Here is a 23,921-nt window from a genome sequence, read left to right on the forward strand (position 1 = left end):
AAAGATAAAATACTTTTAAATGAATAATTGTTATATACTGTATATTCAGCCAATGTATGTATGCAGAAAAGAATTTCTGAGACTCCGTTTGACTTGAGACTAAAGCATCTTTGTTGCTACCATCTACAGGGTTGCTCCTAATAACATGCATCCATCTACCCATGTAGTATATCATACACAATTAACCAAAAGGACAGCCATAATGGATTAGACCAAAGTCCAGCATCCTCTTCTTACAGTGGCCAACCAGATGCCAATGGAAACTCCACAAGCGGGATATGAGTACAATAGTGCTCTTCCACTTGTGTTACCCAGCAATTGATATTCAGAGGAATGTTGCCTCTGATACTGGAAGCACCCTGTGGGCAGAAGAATATACATTATCAGGAACATCAAGGAAGCAACCACAAAGGCAGAGGGAACCCTTACGGACTGAGGGGAATTTAGATTGCTCTGCAAACTGACCTAATTCTCACATCATAGATTAATACATGGGTTGGAAAGTAATTAATCTTCACATTTCACACTTCTCCAACCCAGTTTTGCAATACAGTTCTTATCTAAAGAAAAGTAACAAAATCCATTTTAAAAGTGTGTATTTTAGGATCAAATACATTTAGAAATTCATGTAATGTGATAAAACAGGTATTTAAAATTGTGTATTATTTTTAAATGCAGAAATAGGCTGGAACAATCCTATGAATTAACATGTGAAACTGCTAGAGATAAGAAACATGAATGGCTCATCCATTTCCAGGAGTCCCTTTGCTCTAGATAAAATGTAAAAGCAGTTTGCTTCATGGTTATTTCCCATGCCATGCTACTAACATCTGAATGATGGAATCACACTAACCATGTGCACAAAGTAAAAAAAATGGCAATTATGCAAAACATACTCAAAACCAACACAAAATTCTGACTTTTACACAAAAAAGTCTGGTACATGGTCTACCATCCTAGAGGCTGAAAAACCAGCAAGGCCTCATCTTGATTCTAATTATGTCATTGGCCATGTGAAAGGGCTTAAAAGCTTGAGGGAAGTTGCAGGTTCTCAGACCTTTTTGAGCCCTTTTGGGATATCCAGTGATCTGAACCAGACATCCAAAATGACAGCAAATGAACTAATTCCACAACATATGGGCAAACAGTAAGATACAGTATGCTAAAGTTTTCTAGCTACTCTAATTAAAATGAAATAGAAAAATTATAACAAAATTATGTTAACTGTAAAGGTTGAAAAAATGCCCAACTCAGATTACAAAAGATAGAGAATTTGCAATAATTATCTTACAGCATAATATTTTAATAAGTGGCACTTCTAAATTATAAATCATATAATTACATTGAGTTCCAGAATCTTATCCAGAGTAAGCCTTTTATCCCAAGAAACTGATTGACCAACGATATTCTGTATTGTTTCCCAGTGCCTTGGCTGAAGACAAGGATTCCTTAAACATATAATGATAGGCAAGAATTCCTTGAAATCCAACAATGATTTCTTCAGAGCTGGTAAAATAGTATTTTCTGGCAAGCCTTAGAAATATGAAATTATTATGGACATATCAAAACACTTTATTTGGTTCAAGCACATCTTACAATAAAAGGTTCCTTTCTTTTGTAAGCTTTTTTTTGGTCTTTCTTTATACAGCTGCCTTTATATTAAAGCTAATCCGTTGTCCCTAAGAGAATCCTTAATTATTTTATACTTACAAAGAAAGTACTATCCATATTCTGAACAATATTCCACATAGTCACAACAATCAAGGGGTATAAATAGTTAGGTTCTTTCTCTCACACAAAAATTATTCCTTGGAATTTAAAAGATAGTTTCCAGTTTAGCACAATGAACTGACAAGGGGGAGACATTTGTACAACCACAATATGATTTGACCTGTCTTTGGTCACAACACTGGAATGTTATCACTATCTTTCTGTTAAAATAAACTTACAATAAGAATACAGGACAATTTAGCCTTTTCCTGATAAATTTTCATAGCTGAACTAAAGCCAAAGTTGTTATTCCATTTGAAAATCAAGTTTTTAATATCTAAAGAAACCATTTTTAGTTCAATTAATTCATAAACATTGTAATTATCAAGTAGATCTTTACCTTTTTCTAGAATATGAATTATCTGCATGAATCTGTTAACATCTCTTTGAATTAAATCCACATCAAGATTCCAAAAAATGGCATGTTTCCACCTAAAGAAAAGCTTGGTCCATTCTTCCTGTGAATCCCACAACAATTTACGCAATGCTAGTTCACTTTCAATTTCAGAGAGCTCAGCATTTACTCTCTGACAATCTCCAGATTGACCTCTATGTGACAGCTTTTCTAAGGACAATGATTTCATGTCACTTATGGAACTGTCAAAAACAGTCTGGTAATTTGCATAATTTAGAATTTTCTCACTAATATCAGCTGCTTCATCTATAAGGCTTTCAATCATCTCTTTAGCTGTTTTAGGCAACGTTTCACTGAGAAGTAGTACAGGGTTTCGCACCTAAATAAATAAATGACAAGGTAATGCAAATTGGCAAATAACTTTATTTCATTCTGTCCCAAACTAGACCTGAACTGCCCCAGCATTAGTTTTATTTTATTTTATGAATTGCTTTCCATACAAATCTCAAGGTGATGTGCAACATGCAGTAAAAACAACTAGGGCTGTGCACAGTCCTCCCGATCCACTCCATGGCCTCGACCTGTGGGCCCCGAGGAGGGTCAACCTGCTCTGTCCCTAAGATGGGACCGCTCACCCTGCCCTGGATCTATCTCCAAAGTTTTTCAGGAGACAGGGCTAAGGGTTTTTTAAATTAAAATATGGTTGGGAAGGAAGGAAACAGTAAGTCTTCTTCTCCACCCCCAAGAGCAGGCAGGTGCAATCAGCACTGTGCAAGAACCACTTTGCACTTAGCGTGGGCCACATTTGTGGGGTAGAACATGCCCCTGGAGTGATGGAAGCAAGATTCCTCCTCTTGCCCATGCTTGCTCTTGTGGAATTGCCAGAGATCTCAGGCGATCCCGGGAAAGCCTGAACTGGGCAGAGTCAAGGCCAGGCCTTAGGCCTCGGCCTGCCCCACACTGGCTCTTTCTTTGTGCACCAGCTTTGAAGAGAGAACATTGTTGAAGTGGACTGTTGAAGAGCCATGTAACAGGTTGGTATCAGTTAGGGGGCTCTCTGGCAGCCGCTCTGCGTCCTCCTCACTGCAGAGGCTGGCACCCAGCATTGGATGTTGTCACTCACCCCACACACCATGCTCCCTGATAGCCCCAGATCACTCTGGGCCTCCATACCTGATCTGTAGCAATCCAGGGCTATCTGAATCTGACTCAGCCAAGGCCCAAAAGCCTCCAAAGAGGCTCAATTTGGCACAGGGTTTGGCTGAATATGGAGCATGGCCCTAAAAACAACTAAAATAGATCAAAACAGGGGAATTCTGTAGTGACCAGCATAACAGTTGTAAACCTCTTTACATGATATTTTATGTTTTAGCTAATATTATTTGAACTTCAGTTAACACTAAACTGTTAACTGGATTGATCTTCCTTACAAAAATAATCAAGACGTATGCCACACTTTTGTTGTGTTTTAAAAGATGTGACCAACATAAGTTTTGCAGCCTCAAGAATTTATCCATATCTTGGATGACTGTATTCTCTAAAGGTATGAATAATAATAATAAAAAAAATTTGCAGCAATATACGTTAAGAGTCAATATTTCATGAGCAAGTGTCAAACTAATGTTTATTAGAAACTCTGGAAAAACAGGTTTTCAGGCAAATGACCTTTGACCAACATAACATGACCAACATAACATGACAATTCATTGTCAGACACCCACAAATAATTGCCTCCAAAGCAAGGCCCTATTTCACTATGCATTCACAAGTTGCAGGTTAGCATCAAGTCTAACTGGAAAGTTCTAATGCCCATGGGACCCTAATGACTTGTTTCTTTTCAACACAACATTATCATCAATTGCAGGGAAGCCAAATGTCACAGAAGTCCCTTTTTTAAAGAAGAGGATTTTATATTAATGATCATATTTTCACCACAAATTTACTTTTCAATTTTCCTGTCTCAAACGCAGTAATAACAAAGTTGCCTATTGACACCAGTAGTTCAGTGGATGTTTCTGCTTCTGTGCTTTCTTTCAGGATAATCACATTTCCCACAGAGGCAGGATTCCCTTTATTTATGGTGTTTATTTTAAATTATGTGAAAAAGACTGCCTTCAACCTTTTACATGGTTGTATTGTTCTCTGAGGCAAGACAAGAGGTCTTCAGATCCTGAGGTGAATTTTTGTATCTCTAGATAGCCCTATCTGTTCAGCCTAGCTAGGGAGAGCCAATCAGGACAGACCTGCCTCCTTGAAACATCTCAAGGGAAGCTGGTAGAAGCTTCTACATGCTTCAAGAAAGAGGGTGGAGGTCTATTAGAGAAGTAGAGAAATATCAGTTCTATACTTTTCTAAATGACACCCAGGTTGAAGTTTACTGATAATTAAACTAAAATGTTATATAATTACTAAATATATTAACATAACGGCCATACTACCCTGAACATGCCCAATCTCATCTAAGCTAAGCAGGGTCAGGCCTGGTTAGTACTTGCGTGTGAGACTGCCTGGGAATACTGGGTGCTGCAGGCTTACAGGAAGGCAATGGTAAACTACTTCTGAATATTTCTTACCACGAAAACCCTACGAATATATCCAAAAGATTCATAGGGTCGCCATAAGTTGTAATCGACTTGAAGGCATATAACAACAAATATTAACATATAATTATATTATCTTTCTTCCAAAAGCAATAACTTATGTATACCCTCCCTTTATATGACTTGTCTTTCAGACTGTAAGCTTCTTGAGGGCAGGGGCCTGACGCTTTTTGTAAAATGCTCTATATTGATGGTGTGGTACAAATAATAGGTCTAATAATTCTTAAATTCTCAAGGAAAGAATGATGACAATCCTAAAGAGGGATTTAAATTACACACAAGACAACACAGTTATGCTGCGTAGCTAGAGCTGCCGCCCCTGCTTGCTTTGCTTGCCCACCCCACCACCTAACCCTAGGAATGCCAACCCCACTTACTTCCCTTGCAAAACACCCACTGCCCCAAGGCCTTGCACAATGCCCCCTCCTCTTAGACCTGGCCAAGCCTTCTCCCCCGCCCCCACCCACAGGTCACCAAGCCTCTTTCCCCCCCATTAGACTTTCTCCAGTGGAGGAGGGACGCCAAGGAGGGAGGCAGATGGCTGAGGTGAGCTGCAACAGCCTATCCTGAATGTTCCTCTGTGGTTTGCCTGACCTGCCTGGCCGCCACCACCACTTCATTCATTGGCCTGCCGTGCCTGCTAACTGTCATGGCTCTGCAGCATTGCTGCCACCTCACTCACTTATTCGCCTGCCTGCCCCACTTACCTTCAGGCCCACCTTGCTCACGCACCCTGCTCACTTGCTTGCCCCACGCACACAGATTGGAAAACTAAGAAATTGGCATGGCCACACAAAATACCCATTTTACAGAAGAAAAACTAGTGATGTTCAGAATCCTTGTTCTGGAATGATCTGCTTAGTATTATGTTGAATAGAACCCATAGCTAACAGGAAAATTAAATGCAGCTCTGCTTGGACTCATTCCTCTACAACTATCAACAAGGTTAAAATATTTGATGTTTCCCTAATAACTTACTTTGCTTTTGTATTCTCTCATTTCAGCCTGAAGATTGTCAATATATTCTGCCAACCCTTCATTGAATTTTATAATATAGTCGTCCTTCGTTTTTTCACAAATAAGGACAGTTGATCGAAGATTCTGGAGTGTACGTACAACTGTCTGATAGAGAGCAAGTTGCTGAAGTGGAAGGAAGATGTCATAGTCTTTTGCAATAAAATAGAGCTCAGAAAGACTGTTATACTGAATCTTTATTTCAGGTAGTTGTGAGGAAATTTCACGGAGATATAGCAAATGCTCAATGAATCCATCCACTGTTAGTAGTTCTTTGCTCAGCTTTGCAACTGCTGTCTTGGTGACCTAAATGCAATGAAACATTAATAAAACATTCAAATATATATACCTTCACAAATATGCTATTCTCCAGAACAGTGCTTCTCACTATGAGACAGGCATTCCAGAGTTTGGCGAGTAAGATTGTGTGAGACACTTGAAGGTGGGGTGAGAAGGAAGGAAAAGAATTTGCAATAAGCAGAGCCAGAGACACTTTCCTCCTAGCAGCAAGCGTTTATTATTGCAACCATCAGAACAGCTGCAATGCTAACCATTGAAATTGCAATAACACATTAGCCTAGCTTCAGAACAAAATGTGACTAGGCACACAAGAAGCAGAAGGGCAATAGGATATGGACACATACATGCAGGAGGCCAGACATCCAATCAAACATCTGTGGCTCTCCAGATGTTGTTGGATGACAACCCACATCATCCTTGACCACTGGCTGCTGATGGGAGTGGGGAGTCCAACAATATTTGCAGGGCCACAAGTTACCTATCCCTGGTTTTGATTCTAGACCTATCAATCCTATGTATCATTGGCTCCCTATCCCAAAGTCTGCCAAATCTCTTCTGCCTCCCTGCATCCTTTCTGTTAATAGAACTCAAAACTTTGTGTCTCTATATCCTATGTATATTTTTGCTCCAGTCATGCTGGCTCTTCCTTTCTTCATGCCTCCACGATAGTTTCCTTAGGTCTCTATTTTTTGCCTATTGTTCAATTTGTCCCACATCTCTTGACCAATCTCTCTTGAGTTCCTTTCTCTTCCCCTGGAGCATACAACCATGCACTGTACATTTCCATCAGCCTCTCCCTTCTTTTAGCTCCTTCTTGCCTCAATTCCCAGTCTCATCTCTCTTTTCCTTAAGTCTCATTCTTCACCCACCATTCTTTCTAGGTTCCTCTTTCTCAGTCCATTTCCTGCTCTGGCGTGTGTGGTGTGGAGGTTTGTCACTGTAAAAAAGCTGACTGCCACTTCTCACTGCCATTGTGCTCAAGCAGGCTTGTAGTGGGGGTAGGGCCAGAAATGAGAAGGAGGAAGCCAAATAAAGCTCACATAAAGCAGAGAGGAGGGGAGAAGTGGGAAGTGGCTGAGAAGAACAAATGGAGGAAGGCTAAGAAATCTGTGAGGGAAGAAAATGCTAACAAAAAAACTCGGAAGACTAAACTAAAAGACACTGAGGAAAGTACATTGGTTTTTATAAGCTGTAAAAGAAGGAATGGTTAAGGAGACCAGGCAAAAAAGGGGGGGAAACCACTAATGGAAGGTAGACAAGACAAAGGCTTGAAAATTGAATCAAGCAGAGAGAGCAAAAAAAATATACAGCCACACTTGTTCTGAGCCAAGGGGAAATTAGAAGACTCTGAAAAATCAAACAACTGCCTTTAACCACAAGGTGGAGCTCAAGTCCCACCTGCGATCATCTCACATGCGTGGGAAAAATATTTATATTATTTAATAAACAAATATCCCACCTTTCAGAAAATTTCTCAGTCTTTTCTATGAACGGCATAGCTATTATGCAATATTTTGTTTTGCACTGCTAGCAATGGTAAACATTCCCCATCAACTGCATTTATCCTAAATCTTTATGAAATGAAAAATTGAAATACTTACTTCTACAAGATGTACATTCTTTGCATCAATTGCTGCATAAAAGCAGAAATGAATTATATTAAGCAGAGATTCAAAAAATGGAAGGCAGTCCATTTGATAGTTGAAACTTTTGACCTTAAACATACAGATGCGCATTTCAGTAATCATACATACGATCTCCTTTATATCAGCGGTATAATTTTCCAGAATCTTTCTGAACTCTTGTGTAGACATTTCTCTGTTTAATGCAGATATCTTGTCAGTTGTGTTTTTTGCTTTATCTACCATACTGCAATAGTTTAAAAAATTTCTGCTATAAAATTCCACTCGGCCCAATGAACAACTCTGAAGAGACAGAAGGCTCAGAATCTGCAGAGTTAAAATGGCAACAGATTATAAACTTAAAAGTCAAAGGCACATTAGTCTAACCCTACAATGTTTTAAGTCCCACATGGTAATAATTTTCCCAAATTGTAACTAGGAAGAAATTGCAGTTTCTTAGTTCAAATATAATGCTAACCAGGGATTCCTTATAACAAACTAAAGTCTGGTGAAGTCCTTCTCACTGCCCTGTGGGAAGAGAAGTATGTGAGCACAGTGCTTTGTTTGGGCACATCCAGGGTCATACCTCTAGTGCTAAATCATGGTTTAGCATTACATGCAAACACAGCCAGTTAGTAATATATAATTGAAACAACCTGGCTGCATATCTGTATTTAACCCACACATTTTAACTAGTACAGAAGACACAAACCAATACAATAAATCATCTGTTGCTGCTTGAATATTTTGGAAAACAAGCCCTCTGAGTGAAGAGTAGGCAATATTCTCAGTGTAAAAACCAACCCCTGCTTGAAATATTTTGTGCATATTTACTGAATTAATAGTTGTACACTGGTCATATATTCACCAAATGCCAATATATTTGGGAATTTATTTATTTATTTATTTGTATATCGCCCCATAGCTGAAGCTGTCTGGGCGGTTTACAACAATTAAAACATTAAAAACAAATATATAAACTTAAAAACACATTTTTTAAAAACAATTTAAAAACACATGCTAAAATGCCTGGGAGAAGAGGAATTGTCAAAACAAGATACCTGTAGACTGGGTTTGTGGCAATATTATATCAATCATTCTACTGCCATATTCAGTAATCACGTCTATAAGCCAGGCAGCGAAATGTGGCTACCAACACACCACCACTTACCATATGCTCAGAGGCAAGTTACCAAGTTCTTCCAAGCTACACAGGAAGTGGATTGAACTGTAAATGACCAACCTTAATTGTGTTTGCATTTTTACAAATTTGTAGGGCAGTATAATTATCTCAGAGAGGTCAGGTCTCCTGCTCCCCTGGTGCATTCACTAGAGCTGCCCAATTTCCCTGCTTTTAAAAGCTTGATGGAAATATCTGTTGGTTATAGATATGTTCTTAAACCGCAAGGGTTTTTTTTGCCTATTAGTGAATTTCTCTGTTTTTTAATCCGGAAGGTAAGAAATGGGATCCTGTGCAAGTTTGCTGAGAATGGATTGATCATTTGCATGCTTACTGAGTTCAGGGGAATTTACTCCTCTGCAATCATGCTTAGAATAGGTGAAACTGACCACAGAGGGGAGGAAGACAAGAGAGAGGGATAGAGGGCTGGAGTGGGCAGGGGAGGAGGAAGAAGGAAGAGGGGAAGGGAGGAAAAAGGGAGAAGGGAGGAGGAGAAAGGAGGGAAAGAGGGGGAAGGAGAAGAGAGAGGGAGAGGAGAGGGGAAAGGCAAGTCTGATAATTTGCATGCTTATTGAATTCAATGATTTACTCCTGTGCAGTCATGCTTAGGATAGGTGAAACTGACCACAGGGGAGAAGGGGGAAGGTGAGAGGGAAGGAGGGGGAGGGGTGAGGGGGCAGGAGGGGGAAAGAAGGGGAGGGGCACAAGGGAGGGAGGAGGGAAAGGGAGAGGGAAGGAGAGGGGAGAGGGAAGGAGGGGGAGGGATTGGAAGGGGAAGGGTGGAGAAAGGGGATGGAAGGGGTGAAGAAAGGGGACAGAAGGGGCGAGGGGGGAACATTTTGAGTTCAATGGCATTTACTTGTGTACAGTCATGCTTAGATTAGCTGAAACTGACCAGGGAGAGGGGCATGGACAGGGAGGAGAGAAAGGGAGGAACGGTAGGGGTAGGGATGAAGGGGGAGAGGGAAAGCCTTTTTCCTGTCCAAAAGGAAATATTGCGAATATCATTGTTTTTCAGGGTTTGGCCCACCTTTTTATTCGACAGCAGACACATGTAGTTTCCCACCCAAATTTAAAACAAAGCTGTCCCTGGACACATCCACACCAGACCTTTATTTCACTTTATATAGTCATGGCTTCCCCCAAAGAATACTTGGAAGTGTAGTTTATGAAGGGGGCAGAGAGTTGCTAGGAGATGCCCTATTCCCCTCACAGACCTACAAATCCCAGAAGAAGGCATGACTGCTAAATCACTCTGGCCACCGGAGCTCTGTCAGGGGAACAGGAGTCTCCTAACAACTCTCAGCACCCTTTACAAATTACACTTCCAAGGATTCTTTGGGGGAAGCCATGACTGGCTAAAGTGAAATAAAGGTCTGGCATGGGTGTGGCCACCCGATTACCCAAGCCAAACAGCCGTGGGTCTGGCTTTAAAACACTGACAATTTGTTCTTACTGAGCATGCCTGTGCTTATCATTGACTTCAATGTTACATTTCTTAAATTAATTAAAAATCAGCCAGACATTTTAAAACTTTTGAACTGCAGAAGATGCAGGTCAAAGTATGAGAAAGGTTTGTAATTGGATTACAGGTACTCTGTGAACATGGCTGATTTTTAATTAATTTCAACAAATTATGGGAAATCTGACAAAAAAATCCAGCAGAGATCTGGATTTTTTTTCTCTTGTTTTACACATCAAACTCTCAATTCTCTGAGTGTTTTGCATATCGTCATGAAAACTTAGAGGGTTGTTAAGCAAGCATTTCTCAGTTCAGGACTATAAGTTTTGTAAGGCTTTTTTTTGAAATGAGCTTATGGGAAGCAGCAGAATGGCATGGGGCTGTATTTAACATTGCGGAATGTGAAAAATCCACACTGGTTATAGTATACAGCCACTCTTGTGGCTGTAATAAGTTAAAGAAAGTAATCCAGATGTCCAAACAGGTATCCACACAAGATTAACGTTTATAGGAAATGTGTTCAAATTCATCACGTGTTGGCTCTAACAGCTGGTACACCAGTTGAGAGTTTTAGTATATTAGCAGAATTAGGTTAGTGTAGCTTGCTCAGTGCTCTTGCAGCGTGGGTGTGATTTTACCTGACAGAAAGCAAGCTTTTACCTTGCTTTGAATCACTGTGACTTAATTTCAAAATAAGAAAAGACTACTTTATTAATAGAAATACATACTGAATAGGAAAGATGTTACTTCTATCTAGCTAAGTTGGAGGATGCAATGACCATGCTTGGATATTGCCCTTCATGCTAGAGGAGAGGAGACAGCAGAGAGAGTAAACTGGAAGGCGAGTCCAAAGTGAGAATAGCTTCTAAGATATATCATTTTACACAAAAGGAAGGCAGACAGAAAAAGATGAGTACAGGTCAGTGGCAGCTAGAAAGACTATCTCTCTCTCTCTCTCTCCCCATGCAAAGAGAACCAATGAGAGTTGCTCTTGTCACAATTTTAACAGCAAGGGTGGTGAGGTCCTCAAACCACTGCATAATAGACAGTGGATGAGCATCTATCCTTCCAGGCTCTGAAGTATTAGTAACCATAAGGACTCACAAAATCCACTTTCGTTGCTTTGTCATTATCGCCCATACTACAGGAATATAGTTTAAAAATATATGATCATCTGCATAAATCAAGGATTTCATTGGGTCTAGGATATCTGAAGGACTGTGTGATCCCTTCTATCCAGCCCAATCAATGGGATCTTTGGAGGAGTCTCTGTTGGTGGTCCTCTGTGGCTGATGCATGGCTTGCTACTTGAAGCCATGCATTCAGTGTTGTGGACCCAATCCTGTGGAACTCCCTCCTGACTGAGATTAGAAAGGCAATCTCCTTGCTGAATTTCAGGTGCATGACATTTTACAGCAGGCATTTTAAGGCAGTGTTTGATAAACTTTTGTTTTATTTTCTGTATGGTTTATTTTTAGGTACATCACTTAGAAATGCTAATAAGTCTTAAATAAATATCTTTTTATCTTTATAGCTGTCATTGTTATTATACAGTGCATGTTATGCAGGTTTCTCTTCTAGCAAGTACTACTACAATATATTCCAATGCCTTAGTAACACAGGAAGCTGACCTATATAATTGGTCCATCTTTTCTATGCACACTTTTATTGACAAGATGAAAATTTGTGGCTTTTGCATTCTTTTATCTGTTGGTTAATGTAATGAGCCAGTGTGATGTAGTGGTTAGGGTACTGAACTGGGATCTGGGAGACCAGGGTTTAAATCCCCACTCAGCCATGAAGCTTACTGGGTGACCTTGGGCCAGTCACAATCTCTCAGCTTAACCTACCTCAAAGGGTTGTTGGGAGGATAAAATGGAGAGGGAGGAGAACTATGTACACCATCTTGAGCTCCTTGGGGGATAGGTGGGATATACATGTAAATAAATAAATAAAAATGTACCCATCTTTTGACATATAGCATCATCTGATGCTTTCAAACTGCAGAATACAGCCAGTGGAATTGGAGCAACTGAAACGAATACATTATATTGCACATTGTCAAGATCATGGTTGACACATTTCTCTGACAAAATATATGTTTGGTTCCAAATGTTAGTTTCATGTAATTTAAAAACATACTTTGCTTTGGTAATCTGGATCCGTCCCTAGAATGAGATCACAGTTTGGCCATATTGCTAAATATTGTCCTGGTTCAGGATCAATGTGTGGCTGCATTATTTTATGTACAGATTGAGTTATGAAGATCAATAGCCGAGGGTCTTGAGAAAAAGGCACAACCTGATCTAATAAGAGAGAATGTAAAAGTAGTTATAAACTTAGAAATTACCACACAGCAGTACAAAGAAAAGGCCATGAGACATACAACTGCCCAACTAGCCCTGGGCATGGAGTAAGACTTCTAAATTATTTTTAATAGGCATCTCCCCACCCCACCAAAAAAAATTACATGGGCAATTTTGAAACATGGGCAAGCAGTAGAAACAGTATGCAACAGTAAGAGAAATATCAATTCAGTTTATTTCAATAAACTCCTATAAACCAGGGAGGGTGAATAATTTAAAGTGCAAAATGGATATGCATGTTGGAGCTGAACTTCTTCCCACACGTGGGCAAATTTCTCCCTTCTATCCACATATGCTGTACTTGCTCACACCCATTTATAGGAATTTGGCATAACTCAATTTAAGTTCTGTTCCTACAATATCTAGTTGTGCTATAATTTACCAAAGTAATATAAAAGCAATCGCAGGGAAGAAAAGTCACTTTCCAAGAATCAGATTTAATTTTAAATTAAAAGGGATTTTTTGGTCTCCGTAATCAATTTCATATGATAGTACAAAGTTAAGAATGTTGGAGGAATCCACTTTAAATGTCCCTTTCAGTTGATTTCCCTCTGCTCATTCCTCCAGCCACAGGAATAGCAGAGAAGTCTCTGCATCAAATGCTTTTCACTTTCGTCCTCCACAATTCTTTTAAATTGTAGACTATACGTATTTCCCTATTATTTGGTAATGATATATATTCCTAACATGCTTTTCTTCCCTTTCCAGTAACATCACTGGGCACCATTCGCCATCCTAGAATTCCAGTGCTTTTTGTTAGTTTGTTTTTGTTACCAATCCCTGTGAAGCAGAGAGATACAATTTTATATAATTTTATATAATTTTAGTGAACAGTATACTGCTTTGAATTTTTTAAAATATAAAGTTATACATAACTATTTCAAATAAAAAATAGCAATCCAATTCACCCAGTTTGGAGAGATTCGTTTGGAGCTTCTTGCAATTCCTTTTTGTCTTTACCACCCTCTTAGTGTCATCAGCAAGCATGGCCACCTAACTGCTCACTCCTAACTCCAGTAATTTATGAACAAGTAACCAAAAGAAACAAAACCTGGTCACAATACAGATACTTGGAGGAACCCACTTCTTCCATCTCCTCATTGTGAGAATGAATCAGTTTATTCCAATTCTCTACTTTACCACTATATAATACACCATCCGTGCTAACTTAATGTTAATTAAATAATAATAATTATATCTAGCATTGAACATGGTTCAACTAGGATTACTTACCAATAATGTTTTCTAGTCCATCCACAATTCCTTGCAACTGCGTTGAAAACTCTCTTCTATTAGGAACTAGATATATATCTGTAGCAAATGCTGGAGAACTAGATAAGAAAACAATGGATTTCCTCTTTGATGGCAAAAGACCTTCAGAAAATGTAAAAGAGTCTGTGGTAACTTAGTCTAACACTAAGGGCTGGTGGGGAGAGTGGGGGACTCACTCAAAATTAGGCTTAGATCCTAAAACAAGTTAACTTAAGGAAATTCTCAGAAGTTTTATATGCCCTCTTCCTCCTCACTGCATTCCCTGAACCCCATCTCATCCTGTTCAGGAGGAACCCCCCTCTGATACTCAGGAGGGGCTTTTGGGGAATTGCAAGTAACTGCAGGGGAGAGGAAGAGATGGGAAACTTTCCTTCAAGTTATGTTAGGATTTGAGTCTAACAGTTATTTTTGTATAAGCTTTTGTGGACTAGAACCCACTAGATGCATTAAGAGTTGTTCTCAGTTGACAGATATGGTGATATTGATGATGAATAAATCAGGACAAAGGGCAACCCAGAAAGCAAGACCAGAAAGCAAATCAAGAATCAGTACCAAAGAGTAATCAGGATTGGAGGGCAAACTAGGCAGTGAGCAGGCCCAGAAAATATGCCTGGAGTCAGAAACAAAGAGCAATAATGTTCAGAGAGCAAAACAGATGGCAAAACCAGAGAGCAAGACTAGAAATACAAGGCATCCCAGAATGCAGGTAGACTTTGTTGTTCAATCAAATTTCCACAAAAGCAGGAAGCCTTCTTATACTCTTTCTTGCCCAGGAGGAGCCAATGACCATCCTGGGTAGAGACAGTGTAGAAGGTTCTTCACTGAGAAACTGAAGTGCCACAGATCACAACATGAAGCAACCAGTCCTGAGACTTAGGGCCATAGAGTCGTAACCTGTGGTCCAGAGCAAAATATACTGAGGACCTCCTCTTGCACACACCCAAATGATGTTAGTAGGTAACACAGAGTACTTAAGTACATGGAATATCGCAGAATAAATGTATTGAATAGTTTAGTATTTAATAATGATAAATTCATTAATGAACATCAATACCAATTCACAAACCGTTTGTCTATCTAGTGAATCAGCATTCATGGTTATTCATAAGTTTGTCTACTTTATGTAATCTACAAAACAGAAGGAATATCTTACAATCTCAGGACATTATGAATCATCATCATATTAATAAACACTATGTACACTTACTAAAATTAAGAGCAGAAATTTTCATATATTCACAGAATTCAAATACAATATCCTTTATTTCAATAATTAATTAACCAAATATTTTTCAAAACAGATAGCCTAAATGAATTACTTTTTCCTTTGATGAATTCTATCACTAAAATTGTCAAAAGAAATCTGCCAATCAGGATTACTTTTTGCTGAGAACACAGTAAGGCCCTGTGGTAGAACTTAGGCAATTTGTTTACCACTGGAGTGAGGACCCCCCCCCCAGCTTGCATGCTGAAATCCAGCCTGCGGCCAAATTTCATCTGACCTAAAGGCACCTAACAGCACATCCAACTGTCCACTTGGTCTTTCCCTTGGAGATCCAATAATCCAGCAGGTGCAAAGGAAGAGAAAGCCAGCATATTCCTGCCACTGCTCATTGTCTCTGGATTGAAGGACAATGGCAGAGCTGCAGTGATGTGCTTTGGCCGAGCAGTGGTTAGCAGGTATTATTTATGTTTTAAGTTTCATTAGGTCTGATGTCACTCTACCCTGCATATAACCAATCCTGGAAATTATCAAAAATCTTTCCAACTATAATATACTAACTTAATGCCAGCAGTGGAAAAGAAACCCATTGTCCTGATTAAGTCCAAACTGAATGAAAAATTTGCTGGAGTCTTCAAATTTTGAAGTTGTTTTGGTGAAGTTCTTGTTGCTGTTGTTAAAACCATACTAGCAGGAACTTATTTACCTACCCATCCTCCAATATACTATATGCCACGAATGCCCTTCTGGCATTGAGGATGAGTAGAGCAAGGAGCCATACAAGGACATTTCTAGGGCAAGTGAAGAAAGCCCTGCTCCTGTGGGTTATTAACATCCAGGTGCTGGACTTATGCTTTTCTGCAAGGGAGGCATGTCATTTGCAACATGGTAAGGTGATTCTTAAATTGGAAACAGTGACAGCAGATCCATGTGATTTGGAAAAAGTCCAGATGAAGGCAGTCTACAGCTGAGAGCTATGGGCTTTTAAGGCTGTTGATTTCATGGACAGTACATCCCATGATTCTTTTGTTGCAACAGACTTGGGGAGCAATACAACTTGTCAGAAGCTGGCAGAAGTGGAGCCAGCAGAAAGGGCCGCCACATCCAACTTCCACTCAGGAGCCTCAGGGAGGAAGGACGCTGGCTGCACTGGCAGGGCACAGCAGAAGGAAACAAAATGCAAGTTTCCTTCTGCCACCCCTTTTCCCAGTGTATCAGCTGCTGAGACAGAGGGCCACAAGACCAAGCCGAATGGGCATCGTATGCAGTGTAAGTCCCTCTCCCCTCAGGTCTGCCTCGACACACTCCCCAGAATGCCCCTTTCAGGCCTTCCGCCAACTCCACTTGCCCGGATCTCAGCAGAGCCGGCTGGTGGTGGAGTTCCCTGGCTGCACTGCAGCTACACCTGGAGTGGGGTTCTGCCAGTGGAACCTGGCGGCACTGACACCCTCCTCCACCACATCCTGAAGCCCCTCAGCCCAGCATATCTACCCGAAGAATTGTACCCTAACACAGCTACTTCTTGAGAAAATTTATGTTACAGATCATTAAAATAAATGTGCCCCTTTTGTAGAATGTTAACAGAATGTATGATCAGTAAAATAAGGTTTCTATTATTATACATACTTTTTATATATGAGTGGTTCCCTTTTGGATTTAGAGACGGACTGTGTGCCTAGTTCAAGAAGAAAAGAAAATACATATTTGGTTTTTTAATATCAAGCCATTAAAAAATGCCCTAATTTCAGCTACCATTTTCCTATACACAAACTTTTTTTTGAAAAATCCAAGGAAAATCTACTGACTATTTAAAGCATAAACAATTCACAACATGTTATTTAGATATATTTCAACTGGAGTTTAAATCCAGTTTGACACAAAAACTGCCTTGATCACCTTGTCAGGAAAGAGATTAGGAAGGTGGGTGCTTGCAGATGACTTGTTTATTGAATATTTTTATTTATTTATTTATTATTTAATTTGTATCCTGCCCTTCCTCCCTGCAGGAGCCCAGGGCAGTAAACAAAGTGCTAAAAAAAACTTTAAAACATCATAAAAACAGATCTTAAAATACATTAAAACAAAACAGCGTTAAAAACATTTTTAAAAAAATAACTTTAAAAAAGGGTTAAAAACATTATTAAAAAACATATTAAGCAATCTAACACAGATGCAGACTGCAATAGGTCTAAACCTAAAAGGCTTGTTGAAAGAGGAAAGTCTTCAAAAGGCGCCGAAAAGATAGCAGAGATCGCGCCTGCCTAACATTCAAAGGGAGGGAATTCTTGATTTGTTTTCAAGATTAGACAATGTTGGCCATTTAATAAGCATTCATTCTGATTTGTTTGTGGGGAGCTTTGATGACATTGCGTTAAAGCAACCATTGTCCCATAATTTCCAGTACATTTTCCCATCACTTTTCTTATTGTTAAAAGTCAGAACTTTTGTGGAAGTGGGTTTTTTTCACAAGACCTCCCAATCAATTATATTTGCATAACCTGAATGTGTCAGTAGGTGATTCAATTCCACCAATAATAGTGACAGTGGAAGCACCCCACTGATTTTGCATGCTCTCTTGTAACTTTTGATATTATTGACCATGATATCTTTCTGGGGCAACTGTTTGAGTTGAGGGTGGGCAGTTCTGCATTGTGGTGGTTTCCATCCTAGTTAGACGGCTGTTTTCAATAGGTGGTACTAGGTGGTATCGTTTGGCCCCATGAATCTTCCAATATGGGGTTCTACTGGGTTGATTTTATCCACATGCTATTTAACATCTACATGAAACTGCTGACTGAGGTCATCCAAAGATGTGTAGTGTCAGTAACATATTGATATGCAGCTCTATTTCGCCTTTACATGTGCAGATGTGGCAGTAGATGTGCTAGACATTTTAACTGAACGTTTTTAACTATTTTTAGAATGTTTCAAAAATATTATTGATGTGTTTGCCACTTGGGCTCCTTTGGAAGGAAGGGTGGGATATAAATTGAATAATAAAATATTTATTTATTTATTTATTTATTTATTTAGTTGCATTTCTAAACCGCCCTATAGCTAGCAGCTCCCAGGGCGGTGTACAACATGATAAAACCACAATATTTAAAATACAACAAGTGTGTATTGCGCAGACAATATAAACATTATATAAACAAAGTGAAAGAAAACTAAAAAAAAATAAGATTAAAAGCTTAAATACTTTAAAATGCCTGGGTGAAGAGGTGGGTTTTTACCTGGCGCCGAAAAGATGACAGAGAAGGCGCCAGGCGTATCTCATCTGGGAGGGCATTCCATAATTTGGGGGCCACCACTGAAAAGGCCCTAGATCTTGTTACTGTTCTCCGGGCCTCTGTATGGGTTGGGATCCAGAGAAGGGCCTTAGACGTCGAGCGGAGTGAACGGGTAGGAACATAGCGGGAGAGGCGTTCCATCAGATATTGTGGTCCAGTGCCGTTAAGGGCTTTGTAGGTAAGGACCAACACTTTGAATCTGGCCCGGAAACATATTGGAAGCCAGTGCAGTTGGGCCAGAATAGGTGTTATGTGGTCGAATTTCTTCGTCCCAGTAAGAACTCTGGCCGCAGCATTCTGCACTAGCTGAAGTTTCCGAATCGTTTTCAAAGGTAACCCTACGTAGAGAGCATTACAGTAATCCAATCTAGAGGTTACCAGAGCATGAATAACTGAGGCTAGGTTCTCCCTGTCCAGATAGGGTCGTAGTTGGGCTACCAGCCGAAGCTGGTAGAACACATTTCGTGCCACCGAGGCTACCTGGGCCTCAAGTGACAGAAGCGGATCTAATAAGATCCCCAAACTACGGACCTGTTCCTTTAGGGGGAGTGTAACCCCATCTAGGACAGGTCTGACATCAACCATCTGAGCAGAGGGCCCCCCAACTAGCAGCATCTCAGTCTTGTCAGGATTGAGCTTCAGTTTGTTTGCTCTCATCCAGTCCATTATCGCGGCCAGGCAGCGGTTCAGTACAGCAACAGCCTCACCTGAAGAAGATGAAAAGGAGAAATAGAGCTGCGTATCATCAGCATATTGCTGGAAACGCACTCCATAACTCCTGATGACCTCACCCAGTGGCTTCATATAGATATTAAAAAGCATGGGGGACAGAACTGAGCCCTGCGGGACCCCATACTGGAGCACCCAGGGACTCGAGTAGTGTTCCCCAAGCATCACCTTGTCTTGTTTTGGTAATAGTCTGGATAAGAGCCAATAAACTGAAGCTTAATCCAGTTAAGATTTGAGGTGCTGTTAGTGGGTGGTTGCTTAGACTAAATGCGTGAGATTCAGCCTGTTCCTTCTGCATGGAGTTATACAGTACTCCCCTGAAGGAACAGATGCACAGCTTGGAGGTACTTGTAGATCCATTACAATAATGCACAAATGGCCTCAGTGGAGCAGAGTGCCTTCCATCAGCTTTGGCTGGTGGCCCATTTGCAACCCTTTCTGGACAGGGATAGCCTTACTTATGTTGTCTATGCTCTGGTAACACTTAGATTATTGCACATGTTATACACTGTAATTGAGGATGGTTCAGATGGTTCAGAAACAACAGCTACTGCAGAATTCACAGCCAAATTACTGACAGACACAATGCAATCTAAACAGATATTAATTCTGGCACAACTGCATTGGCTTTCAATATTTTTCCAGGTTCAATTCAAAGTGCTACTTTTGACCAATAAAACTTTATGCAGCTCAGGACCCAAATACCTCAGGGTCTGCCTCTCCCCACATAAACTTACCTGGACATTGCAACAGTCATCAGAGGTCCTTTTCTGTGTGCCTCCTCCAAAGGAGTTGCAGAGGGTGATGACCTAAGAATAAGCCTTTTCAGCTGTGATTTCCCATTTGTGCGATGCTCTTCCTAAGGAAGTACGCCTGTCACTATCACTGTCTGTTTGGGAGCACTAGGCTTAAACATTTCTGTTTACCCAGGCTTTGGGCCATTAATTTGGAGAGTATTCAGATATATTTCTTGGCCATTTCATAGTTCACATCTTGTAGTGGGAAGAGCAGAATTAGTTCTTGTCATAAATATTGATGGATGAGCATATTTAGATATTTTATTTTATGATAATTTTATGTCATTTTAATGCCTTTCTTGCATGATATTCTTTCATGTATCTTATTAATTTGTAAGTCACTTAGAAAATAAATAAATAAATTTTATTACTTGAGCCTTTCTTATGTTTAGTAGAAACACAGCAAAACCAGCAGATTTCTGTAAGGGTCACTATGTTGAGAAACTTTTTCTTTAAATATTAAAACCTAGTGCTGATTGGAAATGGCCTCAAAATTTGCCACCCCACTTGCAATGAATTGGGTAGGCATTCCAGTTAATTTCCATTTGTGAGAGGCAGCAATGTGGAAATCTATATTTAAAAAACATTTTATTACTGCAATCAGTGGCCACCAGATAACCATAGAATCATACAGTTGGAAGGGGCCTATAAGGCCATCAAGTCCAACTAGGGTTGCCAGGTTCTTGGCCTGAGACTGATCCTGTATCTTTAGGAGAAGAGAAAGTCAACCAAGTGCAGGTGTTCTTGCAACGCTGTAATGCGAAAAACCACAAGGTGGAATTCTTTCTTCCCTCTGCACAACTTTTAAAGATACAGAAGACCTCTTGGAGGCAGGGCCTGGCAACCAGGCAGAAGAGGAAGAGAAAAACACCAATGCAGACATCAGTAACCATGCTTAGTTCTAATAATGAATGGTTTGGGGAATTTGAGTGTGAGAGGCAAGGAATACAGGATCCCATAGAGTGCTCCCAAACTGCTGGAGTTAGGAAATCTGCAGTTAGGAAATCAGGCAGCATTACATATTCATCAGTGTAGTGGAATAGGTTACAGTTAGGCATGGGATAATGGCACATGATGAAGCCACCTTGCTAAAGCTAAGCTGATTTAAGTCTTGTCAGTGCCTAGATGGGAGACCACTTGGGAACCCCATGAATCAGACTTGGGTTCCATAATGCAAGAAGGTAGTATATAAATGTACAACTAAATAAACAAACAAACACTTATGCCAGGAAACCTGTATGTCTTCCTTCAGGTCCATTATTTCCCCCCCAAAGTGATTTGTTAGTGCATGCCCATGTACTTCAGAGATTAGAGATGCTAAAGTATAAGTGAGTACTACAGTATGTTGTAAGTTTACAGTGTAAAGTTATATGCTAACTAATCACATGTATATTTTATAAAAATTAAACAGATTAAATTTTAAATTTATTTGGAGTTCAGACCAACTTACCAGAAGCCCAGTAATACAGGGTGGCATCTGATGAAGTCATATTCAGAGTAGACCCACTGCAATCAATTAACACTAGTTATTACTAACTTAAGTCTACTGATTTCAATGGGTCTGCTCTAGGTATGATCAGATATCACTCATACTCTTTTAGAGTTAAATGTTTTGCTACTTGGGGTGAGGGAGAAGTAGTATTCTTACAATAAGCTCTGTCCCTTAATAGTGAGTTGTACAGACTATACAACTCTATAATTAATCTGTGGGTGGAATCTCCATAATTGGCAGCTGTTAGAAGAAGGCTGAAAAAGGATTTGGGTGGTTTCATTCAGGTACATTTAGGCTCTGAAGGTGATGGGATTTGATTGATCCCGCATGCCCACCAATGGAGATGATGAGAATTCCTTTTACAAAAATAAAAATAGGATTCTTGATTCTCTAGTTTGGATTCTTATAGAGGATATGATATAAAACCTATGAAGTTCCTTCCATCTCTATCTCTCTACAGCTTGCATTTCTTTAAGATGTTTCTACCTAGGGCTGTGCTGAAACTGTCATGAGATGAATAATGTAATTAAATAACAAACCTGTTTAAATAATCACAATATAACATTAGATAAGCTAGCTATAACACATCTTCAAACAACAACAGCATGATAGTAGCAGAGATTAAACCTGCCACCGCTCAACAATTACATTTTGGAGAGATGGTACATCTAATGTCACCACTCTCCTTGTGCAGTCTCAAACACAGGTCTTATCCACATGGGAGCAAAACATTGTAATAAGAACATTGCTTTTACCTTCATTTTCTGCTTGCACAGTCCACATAGGGGGCTCAAAGCCAGCTGCAAACAGGGCGCTTTTCATTCACACTGAAGGGAAAGGATGAAACATGCAGCTTCCTAATGACCCATGCAGGCTTGCAGAAAGGGGGCCAGCAGCCAATCAGGAAGTGACATGAACAAAGGGAGGAGGTGGGAGTGGGCATGGAGAGGGGAAGCATCAGATTAAAGCGTCTACAAACCACTAGAGAAACAGAACTGGAAACATTTTTACCTTCCCTTTTAGGATTAAAACCTCATATTTTTACTTTGGATTTAAAGGGGGAAACTTTGTTTTAGCTGCTGATTGCCAGTCATGTCATGTGAACCACACAAATTAAAAGGGGCTGTAAGTAGCACCAGACCCACACAAAATCTGTGTGAACCAGCCCATAGCTGCAATTCCACAGAACTCTGTGACTCTTACCCAAAATGTTATTTTTTACTTCATTGTTGGATACATTTGACTGTAGGGCAGAATTTTCTGATTCTTCCTCATGTCTGTTTCTTTTGTTACATTGAGACAATTTTTTAAAATCTTCACCATCTTCTAATGTTTCCTTCAAATCTTCTAATGGCATTTCCAGGAAATCATCATAATTATCATCAATGCATTTTCTACAATGTTCCTGTTTGCAAGGAATTCTCAGACATATATTTATTTCAAACGTTGGTGAATATTCTTCCTCTCCTTTGAGTTGCTTTTTCACATCTTCCAGTATCTAAATTTGTATAAAGATATAATAAAAACTAAAATGGTTGACATTTTTATTGTTTTACATCATTTAAATGCAAATGGCAGAACAACTGTACAGTGTGGAAAGTTCTGTGAAGATTATTTTTAAAAGCGTTTATTAAAAAAATAGAATTCAGAAATATTCAGTAAAATATTAATACTAATATTTATTAATAAGGAGTAGAATATAATGATCAATAACATTAAAACTGTTTATTCTTGGTTGATTAATTAAAAATACACCTTACATAATATCCTGGCTTAAGAAAAGTATTCATAAGTATCTCTCCTACTACTCTGAGAAAGTGATTCCCTTCTATAGCATCATGCAGTCTAAACTTTACATACCTATCTATATGGCATTTATGTTATTGAATTCCAATTTGATTGTGGATGAGGAAGCTGATCTGGCATTTATCACTAAGACCTGGGTGAATGAGCTCAGGAGTATTTATCTTACCTAGCTTTGCCTGCCTGGGTACTTGGTGCAGCACAAACAAAGATTGAAGGGTTTGGGGTGGGTTGTTGTGATCCACAAACCTTTTATCTTACTCATCAGAAGACCTCTCCATTTGTTGGTTGGCCTTAAGGGCCTGCACTTGGTGTTGGGCAAAACAGACATACTGAGGATGCTGCTGGTGTCCCACCAACTCTGTTGACCAGTAGCCTCCCTGATGGTCTCTGGTGTTGGGTTGAGAGCCCTAGAATTATTATCCTGGGAGACTTCAATGTCCATGCTAAGGCTGCTCTCTCTAGTCTGGCTTGGGACTTCATAATATAAATGGGACTATCTCAAATGTCTCAATTTGGTTTTTTCCCTGTGGCAAGGTTGGTGATCTGGAAATGCGGTGGGTATTTTGTTACTCCATTGTCATGGTCAGACCACTTCCTGGTGAAGTCTGGACTAGTGGTACCAATTCGTCCCGGCAGGAGTAGGA

The 23,921-nt window shown here is 39.7% G+C and overlaps 1 protein-coding gene across 1 annotated transcript in view; it reads right to left on the bottom strand.

Moving 5' to 3' along the window:
• The window catches only part of DNAH14 (dynein axonemal heavy chain 14), a 472,613-nt gene that overhangs the window by 366,280 nt on the left and 82,412 nt on the right, over window positions 1-23,921 (bottom strand). The window contains exons 15-23 of the mRNA XM_061626120.1: window positions 22,694-22,969; window positions 22,227-22,250; window positions 16,790-16,838; window positions 13,903-14,043; window positions 12,446-12,609; window positions 7,641-7,988; window positions 5,704-6,045; window positions 2,111-2,504; window positions 1,343-1,533 (exon numbers count right to left, since the gene is read on the bottom strand). Coding sequence (XP_061482104.1) covers window positions 1,343-1,533; window positions 2,111-2,504; window positions 5,704-6,045; window positions 7,641-7,988; window positions 12,446-12,609; window positions 13,903-14,043; window positions 16,790-16,838; window positions 22,227-22,250; window positions 22,694-22,969 — 1,929 coding nt within the window. The remainder of the gene's footprint in view (window positions 1-1,342; window positions 1,534-2,110; window positions 2,505-5,703; window positions 6,046-7,640; window positions 7,989-12,445; window positions 12,610-13,902; window positions 14,044-16,789; window positions 16,839-22,226; window positions 22,251-22,693; window positions 22,970-23,921) is intronic.

Source organism: Rhineura floridana, chromosome 4, assembly GCF_030035675.1.
Source record: "Rhineura floridana isolate rRhiFlo1 chromosome 4, rRhiFlo1.hap2, whole genome shotgun sequence".
NCBI classification, from domain to species: Eukaryota; Metazoa; Chordata; class Lepidosauria; order Squamata; family Rhineuridae; genus Rhineura; species Rhineura floridana.